Source organism: Bubalus bubalis, chromosome 13, assembly GCF_019923935.1.
Source record: "Bubalus bubalis isolate 160015118507 breed Murrah chromosome 13, NDDB_SH_1, whole genome shotgun sequence".
Classification (NCBI taxonomy): Eukaryota; Metazoa; Chordata; class Mammalia; order Artiodactyla; family Bovidae; genus Bubalus; species Bubalus bubalis.
Genome location: NC_059169.1, coordinates 56,590,162 through 56,602,561, shown reverse-complemented (window position 1 = coordinate 56,602,561; position 12,400 = coordinate 56,590,162). Strand labels below are relative to the sequence as shown.

The following is a 12,400-nucleotide window of genomic DNA, read 5'->3' as shown; positions in this document are numbered from 1 at the left end:
CAGGGATAGAAGCCACTCACCTCTACAGGCTATTTTTAATGAAGGCAAAAAATTTCTAAGAAACTCACATGGCTTATTTTATAATTAGAACACTTCAGTCTCTAAAGATTGTCTGACACCTTTTGAGAGTGTGAAACATTTTTCACTTTTAATGTATACTCTTTAGAAATGGCTTCGATCACATGGAACTATATGAATAAATGCATATTATTACAGCAAAAATTAGAAGTGATAAAGCTGCCTGCAAAAGTTTTAAAAGAGTGCTACGCTGTGACTTATCAAAGATATAACATACCAATTTTTACTCTTCCTCGCTCAGGACCTTCACCCATAACTAAAATATTAGCAGGTTTCTGTGGAAACAAAATAGTGTTTTTTTTCAGTAGACAGTAGTGGTTTCTTTTAAATAGACAATACGCCAATATAACATAAATCCACCTTTAAAAAAACCACATTTACTCAAAAATTAAAATCAAACACAGGAAGTCACCAAAGAAGCTTTATGTGTGTGTGTGTGTGTGTGTGTGTGTGTGTGTGTATGCCAAGTAATATGCAACTTCATGAAGGCCAAATATGGTAGTGCTTTCTCCAGGCAGAGCGAGGGCTTTTCTTGGCGCTGTTATCAGTCTGCTTTCACTACTGTGGAACATCTGGCAGAAAGTTACAACGCTCTGCTTCCTTCTAACTCTTTCAATTATATAAAACGCCCTGCAACTTTAAGGGGAAATGTATCTTCATATATAATATAATACTGCATTATTAAAATAGCAAGTTAATTACAAAGAAGGGGCTACCTGATAGCTTTTTTTTTGGGGGGGGGGGGGAACCACATAGTATATATCTATGTTTCAAACAAATTATAGAGAAATCAATGTAAGAGCCTTTTCTAAATGAGTTAGCAGAGTAGTAGAAATTTTCCATGACCTGAACAGTTCTCATTTTTAAATAAAAAAGGAAACTAACATATTAAAATGAGATTTTACAAAGGTAATACTTCAAACAGTTTTTAAATGTCTAAAAACATCAAGATTAACTGTCATCTAAAACCCGTTATGGTGGTGTATCTACCACACTAACATGCAATGTAAGGGCTGCCCTTCTTGAGGAAAAAGGAAGAAGGGAAGAAGGCAGAGGAGGAGGGAAGGCGGCGGCCACAATCTCTCTCAGGCCGCCAGCCTGCTGTCCGCCTGACCTGACTGCAGTTCTATCAGTCTGCCAAATAAGAGCGAAACCCGAGCTCAATCCCTTTCAAACGCGGATCAAAGCAATCTTGAAGATCAAATTAAACATCTTAATGAAGGCTGTGTACAGTGGGAACCAGGTCACAGGCTCCCCTGACCATATTTAACAACAGCCTCTATGCTATTACTGACAAAATGTGACTTCCAGGACATTACTCTACCAACTACCAAACATCAAAATTATTTCTTTATCCTCAGCGAAAGGACACTTCTGAAAAGGCAGTGCACACATTTCAAAGGTTGAAAATTCTGCAGCTTTTCAGGTGAGGAAATGCGGCACCAGAGAGTGACTGGCCTGCTCTGAGTGCGACGGATAAGCTGGGGCGGTAGCAAGGATCCAGCCTGTCCCTGAGCAGAGCCACCCCCTTCCCAACATGCCCTGCTGAGAGTGATTTATACAGCCAGCTTTAAACGGATGTGTATCACCATAGTCATGATCATTATGTTCTGCTCAAGAAAATGTTTCCAGAACCTCTCTCATCACACCCGCTCCTGCCCCGAGACAGCAGGGCAAGCACAAGGAAGTGCAGGGCTGATAACACTCCCCATGAGCCACGTGGAGCTGCCAACCACAAACAGCACTGCCCACCGCTGACACCAGATGAGGCTCTACCCCAGAGCAAACCAGGGCTCAGGGAGGCTTGTGGAATGTGATGGCAGGGGTGGGCCCTCCCAGAGGCACAGGCAGCCTGTCCACCTGACTGGGGGTAGGGCTCAGGAGGGGACCTGGGCATCTGGGCTAGAATTCTCTCCTCATGGGCCATCAGGGCAGGAGCCCCGAGACAACTCTTGAACCCCATTTTGATTCTCCTCTCATCAACTCTGGCTTCTCTACCATCGCCAGGGCTCACTTCCAAAGAGACAAAGCTGATCATGTCACCCCCTTGCTTAAAATCTTCCACAGTGACAGGGGAAAATTATCAGGAAAACAGTGGAACAGAAAATGATAGACACACTGTGAATACAACTGGGTTAAAAAAAAAAATGTGCCACGAGTAAGGACTAGAAGAACAAAAAAGGTTAGTGACAGGTAGGGATGAACTTTTTCACAAGTTTCTTTGAGCCCTTTCCTGTGCTTTACTATTACTTAAAGGCTTCACCTTTCACGGCGCCTCCCCACCTGTGCTGTGAATGGGTAGAAGTCTTCATGGTGGGAAGCCAGGTGCCTGCAAGCTCGGCTCCAGGACGACTCCCCCTACCCCAGGGCACGGCCCTGCCACAAGTGTGCTGCCTGACTGTCCTGTTCTGTGACTAGTCAGACCTTTTTCACAACCACATCAGTGCTGGCCCTGTATTTCTGCCACAACAACTTTCCTTTCCTCTGTGTTACTTGGCAATGTCTGGTTCTCCACTTGCCTTTTAAAGATAAAATATGCGAATACATCCTGACTATAAACAGGCCACATACAGTTAAGAGAGTCTGAAGAGTCAGAGACTCTTCCACCACCCATCACTCCTCCACCGCATCCCGAACACCACGCCATCCTCCAGAGTTACCAGCTGATTATCTGGCTTGCTGTGATGGATTCTGCTAGCACTCAAGTGCTCCTAAAAGATTACTTCCGTTTCTGGCAAAGGCACAAGCACAAAGGGGCATCTCTTTCTTCCTTCTATTCTAGAGTGGAAAAACTCCCTCTTTTGATTTCTTACTCATTCAGCAGCTGGGTTCAGATCTGAGAAGCCCTGGGGTGGGTGGTACTGGTTAGCCTGCTACTAGGCAAAGGGAGGGAAAAAAAAAACCCCTCTTGGTCTTCATTTTATTATACACTCAATGGACTGGCCATGTCCCAAGCAGCTTGGTTCTGAGCCTTGGTTTGGAACAGTCTCTCTATCAAAGTCTTGCCTGGTATTAGGGTTTGGGGCCAAAACTCCAGATAATAATTAGAACTTTTTCTATTAGACAACTCACTGCCTACTGCATGATCTGAAGTAGATCTCAGGGCTGAGACACTAAGCAGACTTAAATTAGTGGTTTTAAGTTCAGCTTTGGCATGCTATATAGTCAGAAACAAAAGAGAACGGTGTTCAGTGCTGTTTTACTATTTATAAGCAGTGAGTTGCTCCCCATGGGATCTCCCATGGTACCATTCCACAGGCCTCAGACAGTGACAGTTGGATTTAGGAGACAAATTCCACACTACATTTCTTTTGAGAATGTAACCTAATGGAAAGTTCAAGAGAAAATGGCAGAAAAACCACAGAGACCATGAATACTCTTTTATTTGTTTAATCAGTACTAAGGAAGACTTCAAAAGACTTGATTTTTGTTTTAGTACTTAATGCCACACCGAGACAATACTATATCCTCCAAAAGGCTAATTCCTTTCATCTTTGTCTATCAGTGGAGAATCTGATAGCCCTAGGGCCAAACCATCCAAGTCACTGATGATAAAACACAGCAACAATCATGACTTTAGTGAACTGCAATCAAATGTAATCATCTTAAAGCAACATACAGAACTCTGCTGGTGACATTTTGATGAGGCACATCCCCCATGAAACTATCTGCTGCTACATACAGCAAAGGTCCAATGTGACCTAAAAGTATTATAGCATCATGACAACATCTTCAAGAATAGTTATCTTACTCACAGAAGTGACTACAGGACACCTTTATTGCCTGCTGAACAATGAAACAGATGGATGAAATACTTTTCCAAGTCTACTTCTTTGATTATTTGAAACTATGCCTTGAAACAAGCCTTTCTCTTGTTTTCTTTCTGCCAGAAAAAAAACTAATTTTGTATTAGTTTGCTATGGAAAAACTTAAACGAACTTTTCGGCCAACCGGAAATTAAAGAGTGTGCCCCTGTTTTACAGTCTCACGGCTTGTCTTGTTTTATGTTGTTGTGCTCCAAAAAAGTCTCCACTGCCATTTCCTAGATGTCTGTGTTCCAGAGATAACCATTCCTGGTGAGACTTTCTGCTCTCCAGACTCTGTCACATTGGGAAACATCATATTGACGACTGGCAAACAGCAGAGGGGGTAAACTGGCTTCATTTAAGGGCCCAACTGGGGAAGAAAACTAAGGGCTGCCGGGAACCGCATCTTGAGAAAGACAGGACCTGGGCTGACTAGTCAGGAAACTGCCATTATCAGTTAGAGGTATCTCACACAGGTACAGAACTGCACAACGCTGGCATCTCTGTCAAGCTAACTACAAAAACTTTTTATTCTAGGGATGAAGCCAGGGTCTTCATGTGTTCACTGACTTTATCAAGGCCAAATGGAGACTCTGAGTCAGTAAGAAAAGCTGATTTTTAATGGATCTATGAAAAGGAGACAGCGCTACACAAGTAACCACTGTCAAGTGCTGCTCTCCAAGATCTGTTTGGAACTAAACTTACACTGTAACCAACACAGCCCAGTGGCACACTTTCTGGACACTTGATAACTCTCAGTTTGGTTGTTAATCATTGTGTGCCATAATACACACCGATCTGTACTTCAAATTACACTTTTCAATTGAAGATGTCTAATTGTTAAGAAAATATTTCTGCTTTTACTTCTAGTTTTGTGTTCTGAGAGATTAATGCAGAATCTGTACCTTTATGAATACTTATTATGTATATCTTTATCTTATACTACACACTGAATTTTTCTAGACATACATTTTTATTGAATGTTTATTTATATATATATTTTTATTTCTAGGGTGTGCTGTGCACATTGCGGGATCTTAGTTTCCCAACCAGACATTGAATTTGGGCCCTAGGCAGTGGAATTGCAGAGTTCTAAGAACTGGACCACCAGGGATTCCTAGGTAATGCATATTTTAAAATATATTCTTTTATATGTCCCTAAATGCTAAGCAGTTCGACTGTATCACATTGCTTCATTCCATAGTTTTTATTATTCTTTATTTAAACAAATTTGTCACAATCTGATTTAAAGCATATCAAGGTACATAATTATATATTTCTAATTCCTTCTATACAACTGCCAAATTGAACAAACCATAAGCTTTTTGGTGTATATTCATTATTTCAATCATCCTGCTGTTATAAAATGTGTTTCAATCTTTTGAAATAAAACATACTTTTTTTGCCACACCCCGTGGCATGTGGGATCTTAATTCCCTGATCAGGGATCAAACCTGCATCCCCTGTGCTGGAAGGCAGAGTCTTAATGTCTGGACCACCAGCGAAGTCCCTTGAAATAAAATATATTTTATGTGACACTCTAATTTTTTCTATATTTGAACAGACACAGACTCTAGACCCAGAGTTCTCAACTTTTTTTCTTCCCCTAAACATTTGAGGAATATAACAGACTTCTGAAGATGAGGAAGTATGATTAAATGCTTAATAGGCTAAAAAAAAAAAAACAAACAAACCAAGGATCCCATCAACTATTAGTTACGTGATCTTTACCTCCATTTTCTCATTTATAAAATATGGATAAAAATAATGACAAGTTAGTGTTGCAAAGATAAATTTTGCTAATGTACATAAAAGACAATATAATGCTTGATATATTAAAAGTCCAAAATATAATGATAGCTAACACTATAATCTGTTAACAGTAACTCATAACTGAAGTGATTTAAGTAGAAACTCCTGGGGGCAGGGTACCCATGTATGATTGGATAATACCGCCAAGACGATTTTTCTGTATCACCCTAGGAGATGCCCCTAATTTGTTTTTATCTAGATGTCAGTCACTTATGCCTTTTACAGATCAAAAAAACTGTTTGTTATTAGTAATAGCCTCTTAAGAATTAAAGCAATAAAAATACAGACTCCTGCAGGAGATTAAAATATAGAAAAGTACAACGAAAGTAAAATTTACCTAAAACTTCACCTCACAGAGTTAGGTCATTACAAACATTTTGGTGGACCTAATTCCAGATTTCTCTAAATCTACATTATTACATGTATACAAATATCTTAGAAAAGCCTTTTTGATTTCTGTATTCAGTTAACAGTGAACAAATAAATAAATGCATAGCACTACTGTATTGATCCTACTTTATTTAGCCTCCCCTACCATAGCTCCTTAGGTTATTTTTAGACCAGAAGAGCTCTAGGACATTGTCAGGTAACAGAGGTAACAGAGAAGTCAGAAGGATAACAGCTGCTGACTTGCTTACACACTTAGAGGTTTCCTTATTTTTATAAAGAACTTCAATCAGAAATGAATATTAAATTTTGTCAAACATTGAATTTTGCAAAAGTTTTACATTTACAACTACTGAGATAACCACAGCGTTATTCTCCTAGCATGATTAATATGAATTCTGTCAACAGGTTTCCAAATACTGAATCATCTTCACATTCTTGAAATGAACTTCATTTACTTGGAGTATAGTAATCTTTTAATGTTCCTCTGGATCCTATTCGCTAATATTTTATCTAAGATATACGCAAAAATGTTTATACGTGACACTGACCGACTGTATTTATTAGGTTTGTGTTTAGGATAGATTCTGAGTTACCTGTCTCACAGGTTAGAAGGCTGTTGAGGAACTGCAGGAAGGGGAATGACATGGTGTGCTTTGCTTTCTAGAGGTCATTCTGATTGCTACGTAGATACTGGACCACAGAAACGTAAGACTGCAAGGAGGGACGATCACGTGCTTGTTTTTTCAGTAATCCAAGTACCCTGGATTAGAATAGCAGCGATAGAAACGATAAGAAGCAAAGTCAAGAGGCAGGAAATGGACTGCAAAAACTCAACTGTGTGCACTGGGAGGTCAGGCTACTGTAGAATCAATGAAGAGGAATGAGTGAAATGAATGAGCAGACCTGGAAGTTCATTTGGGAAGTGCAAACCCACATCCTAAAAGCAAGGGGGTCTGAAATATTCCTGTTGGTTTGCACCTGTCCACTGGGCAGACGCAGGGAGACTGAGCTAGGGGGACTTCATCATCCCTGCTCATCTGCCCTTTCCTCCCTGGCTAACTCTTCCCACAGCGTCTTCTCCCTGAAAACAAGCCCTACAGTTGACTATTCTTTGAGAAAAGATGCTGGTCAGATGACTGGGACCAATGGCCAGTTGTGCTACTTCAAATCAATGTCACAGGAGAGTCTTACTGTACTTCAATTTGAAGGTAGCACTGGTAAGAATCCAGTTATTCAATCAATAAATATTTATCATGCAGCTAATATGTGCTATCCTGGGTACTAAAGATATACCAGTAAGTGAAATGGATAAAGTTCGCACACCTAAGGTACTTATTCACAGTCCTAGGGCAACCTAATGATGGACTGGAACTAAAATGCACTGACTGAACATTTATTATGCGCCAGACAACCTAATATTTCACTCTCTATCAAAGAGACAAAAATATGGGTCTGGCTCCATTTTATGTTAAAAAAAAAAAAAAAAGAGAGAGAAAAGATATATATGACTTAAAACTCAGATAATCTTCTATTTCTAGCCAATTTTCAGGATTACTCAAAAATATCATCTTCAGTCTCTTTTTTTAAAAAGCTCAATTAAATTATTTAGAATATCTGTCTTGTCTGGTGAGAAATGGGACTTAAAAAAGATTCTAGTGTCTTGCTGATCAAGGGTCTGAAAAGATGATTCATCGAGAATCTGAAAGTAGATGAGAAGCCACATGCAAACTAAGTAACATAGTGTTTTTATAATCAACTTCTAATCTGCCCACATAAGCAGGTACAATGTCTGGAGCTGCACTATTTAGTAAAACAAAGTGGGCCACTTTTTCATCATTTACAAACAACAGAACATGGTTCATTGTGCGTGCTCAATATCTAAATTACACAAATGTGGCATATATTAAGAAACTAAAGGGACTGTTTACAATCAAATACTTCCAAGAAAGAAAACTGTCCAACTGTCATTTAAGTCAACATACTACAGAATAAACACAATATTCGTTATGTTAACCAAAAGTAATGCAAACCTCATTTTAGTTTGCCTTAACTCATTCTTATCAATAAAACCTATGTTTCAGCTTCAAGCCTAAATTTTATGGATACAATTTTGTATGTTTTCCTAGTTATACAATTAGACAAATAAAATTGGAGGAAATCCTTGGAGATTCCATTTATTCCCAGTAAATAAAGCAAATCTCAAGTAATAAGCAATGATTGATCCTGACAATCACAAAGCATTTTTCTTCTAAAAAGCTGTGTTTTAAAGAAACATGCTTAATATATTCCCAATACTCATTTCTAGGAAGCTAAGCACAGAGAAGGAGCAGCAACAGCAGTCAGAACAGAGGCCTTGAACACAGTCTCCTTTCTTCCCAGCTGGCCAATCAATTTGTTTCTTTGCTTCTTTCAGCATTTGGACAGTGTCAAGGTCCTTTCTGCTTCCCCTGTCCCCTAAAGAATGTACTGCCCCCTCCTTTTAGGCAGACAAAAAAGTGTATGCATGGCTTTTTTTCCCTTAATAGCAACCATCCCTTACTGACATAAAACAAATACACTAAACAACACTGAATATTATGGGTGAACTTTAATAAAAGACTAAATAGGTATTTTCTTCTGTTTCCTTCTGTATGATTATAACATGTTAACTGCAAACTATTAGAAAATTCAGGAAGGTATTAAAGGAGGAAAGTGAAACTTGCCTGAAATTCTCCCACCTATAAATAAACCCTAGTTAGAAAAACATTCCCTACAGGGATGCTGCTATTCAACATGATTTTATTATCAATGTCAATACATTTGCATAAAATATTGAAGTATTTATAATTAGAACAAAGTATTTTCTACACACTTGATCTTCTCTTTTCCTAAACACATCAAGTACCTTTTGGGCAACAGTCTAAGACCAGCGGCTTTCAAACCTTCTTGAACACAACCCACAGGAAAAAAATCACTCATGGCCATAGTTACACACACACACACACACACACACAAGTGAAACAGTTTCATGAAGCAACAACCTCCCTCAAGACATATGATGTACTCTGATATTTGCTCTGTTCTACTCTATTCCATTAAAACATTTAAAAAGGCTGGTTGTGTTGTGTGATCTCCCAACTCACAGCTTACAACCTGCAATTTAAAAATCACTGACCTAGAGGGGAAAATCCCTAAATTCAGTGATCCAGCTTTGAAAATAATTAGCTAAGTAACCAGAATCAGGTAATTTAATCTCTTTTCTTCTGAGTTTTCCACTTCCTTGTAAAGAGCTCAGCAGTCAATGAGAAAATGAATCTAAAAATCCCAAGCAAACCAACTAATTATATTACTGTTTACAAACTTTAGTATTAGTAAGCAAATCTAATAAACCAGGTGATCTTTTACTCAAATAAGAAGAATCAGATAAAAAACACCCCAATAATTCATCATGTTATAATCAGTAATTAGGTGCCTTCATAAAGTAGGCCCTATGATACTGAATCTGAGTCAATGGCTCACTCCGAGATTTTGATCGTACTGAACAGTTGCTAGGAAACCAACTCATCCTTCACCAAGCACAGTTAAACTCTCCCCCCACCACCAAGTGATTCCATGTTATCCAATATAATCAAAATAAACTGCAAGGCAGCAGCACTATCAGATTTTTCTTTTTTTAAATAAGCCAGATTAAAGCTCTGAAATAGCTTGAGCATTTTATAAACATGTTCATGCAATGGCCCACTGGGCTATTTCACCTCACATGCTACACAAGACAAGACATCCCCCTGGGATACTTCCAAAGGAAATCTCTGCAGACATTTATTTTCTAGGAAATTTTACTATGGCGAAAAACTGTGCAAAAAACAAAGAACCTATTTTGCAGTGACTGCTCTGTCACTGAGCTATACCCACCCCCCTCCCCTGCCAAAAGAAAATATTCTGAATTGTTTTAGGGCAGGAGTGACCAACTTCAGATAGCTGTAATACTCCAAAACACTCCAAATTTCATATACAGCCTTGTAATTCAGCTTAAAGGAAAAAAGGAAAAAAATTACGGAAGTTATAGTATATCTTACATTATCCATTTGGTGCAAGAGGATGAAAATATAGCCTATGTGCCTGGGAGCTCCAAGTTAATTACCACTATGATAAAATCATTAAAGGGGTAATTAAAATGAAATTTGGGGGGGATACTAGATTTTTTAAAAAATGGAACACATTAATGACCATATGATAACTGATATACATGTAATGAAAGTTAATGGCAAGCAGGTAAGTCATAATAACTACTTCTCTACTCTCTATTAAATTCCTTAGGAAACAAGTCAAAAGCACAAGTCTTTAATACTTACTTAAATACAAGTAAATCATTTGATTTGATTATAAATCATTTCTATGTTAAGTCTGATACAGCTGAATGAATATTTTCAACAAAAAGCACAAAATTCAGCCAACAATAAATTCACTAGAAAATTTTAAAAGAACAACTATCAGCTAGAAATTAAAATACTGACATTGTGATTAGAAATGACCTGGTCTGCTAAATGTAGGATTAAAGTGAAACATTGGCGATGTAAGTTCAGAATAGTTGGAATGTACAGAAGAGAGGCATGCCCACCCCCACCCCATTAACAATTAAAAGAATAATTCACACAGAAGGGACTTCCAGAAGTTCTGGAAAGAAAAAAGTGAGGGATGTAAATCAACAATGATGAAAACGTTCCACCCTTAAGATTAAAGGAGAAAAATTGGAAAAAATAAATGACATAAAGTGAACATGAGAACAAACAGATAAAGGGCCAAGAAATAGGTCTCCCTGGGCGGAACAAAAATCTGGGGGAGAGGAAGGGTGCGATGGATGAGATCAACAGATCACTGTCATTAGCTGAATGGTCTCTGAACTAACTGATAAGAGCTGAGTTCTTTTCAGTGGAAAGAAGGCTGCTGAAAGGACTTAAAATGTGGTATGAATAGAAAAGAATTTTTTCTGCACTGTTTCACTGCACTAAATCATAGCAGAGATAAGAGAGAGTGAAGGGAAGAAGTGCAGCAGAGTCTGTGCGCGTCCCTAGATACGGAGAAGTGTCAGGTAACATCGGAGATAAGCTATGGGGAATAACCTTGGAGACCACTTTGCTTCTGTTACAGACGGGCTAGTTCGTTCATTCACCCCATGTAAGCAATACTGTATACATTACTGTGTATTCCACAGGCACTGGGAAGTCTACAAAGATACAAGAAGTCCCAGTCTTTGCCCTCAGGAACTTACCATCAGATAGAGGAGTACAATTACCCAACTAGTAAGCACCCCAGGGGTACTTCAAAATAATGCTACAGGGTTTAGAAGTAAACATTCTCAGTCTCAGCTAGTGTGACTCGGGTGGTGGGTGCTAGGGGCTTTTCTGATGAGATAGCAGGAGCAGAGCTTTAAAGGATGAATAGAATTTCAAATGCTGGAGATGAAGGGAGGAAGGCATTTAGACAGGCAGGACAACCTCTGGGTTGACTGGAAAATAAATATAAAGAATGAGATAAAAGAAAAACAGGAGACTGGAGCCAGACCATAGTGGTGTTTTTAATCTTCAATTCGGCAGCATGCATACTGGTGAGAAGTGTTTTTCAAATTCTTAATCTATCACAGAATTTTCCCTAGGAAGAGAAAAATTACTGAGTTTGAAATTTCACAATTGCACAAGAAAACAATGACAAAATTTAGAAAGTTTTATTAAAAAAATAATCATTTCCACTGATAGAGCCGAGACAGTGAACTGGCTGGACATCCTCAAATAGGTCACAATGGACCTATTTGGACTGGTGGTCACACCCTTGCCCATGTGCTCTAACTCAATCCCGGAGGACTACATCTCAAAGGCGAGTTCAGTCACCACTGCTGGATCAAGCCTGGCTTCTACACAAAAAGGATCGAATATGACTTGGGTGCTTCAGGCTTTTTACTAGACTGGGCTCAGGAAAAAACCACCAACTAATTAGGCTAATGGACTTCAAAATTCTTATTTTGAGTCATTAAAACATATCTTTACTTGAAGCTTTCCTAATATTTCACACTTAGTTTCTCTTTATGATACATATGGCAAAAAACCCCCCCCAAAACTTAATATTCCTTAACTCAACAAAACACTCCTATTTTATGTAAGCAGATAACTGGGGGGCTGGGGCGGGGGAGAATATGGACAACACAACCCTGAAATACCTCTTCCCACGATGCATGTGTCTCAGTTGACCCGTTTAAATAGGATGGCTATTTTGGGTGTCACCTTGGCTGGACCATAGTGCCTATACATCTGGTCAAAGACTATTCTGAATGTTTTCTATCA

General features: G+C 38.8%; 1 protein-coding gene across 6 annotated transcripts in view; it reads right to left on the bottom strand.

Annotated features, from left to right (window-relative positions):
- Nucleotides 1–12,400, bottom strand: part of CDK8 (cyclin dependent kinase 8) — a 72,330-nt gene that overhangs the window by 19,516 nt on the left and 40,414 nt on the right. For 4 of the 6 annotated variants that reach the window (XM_006070960.3, XM_006070961.3, XM_025262850.2 and 1 more), the window contains one exon: nt 296–353. The exons of 1 other annotated variant lie outside the window; for it this stretch is intronic. In XM_006070960.3, the coding sequence (XP_006071022.1) occupies nt 296–353 (58 nt within the window). Of the gene's footprint in view, nt 1–295; nt 354–6,679; nt 6,701–12,400 lie in introns of those variants that run through there. One more of the 6 variants, XM_025262852.2, reaches the window with a different exon arrangement.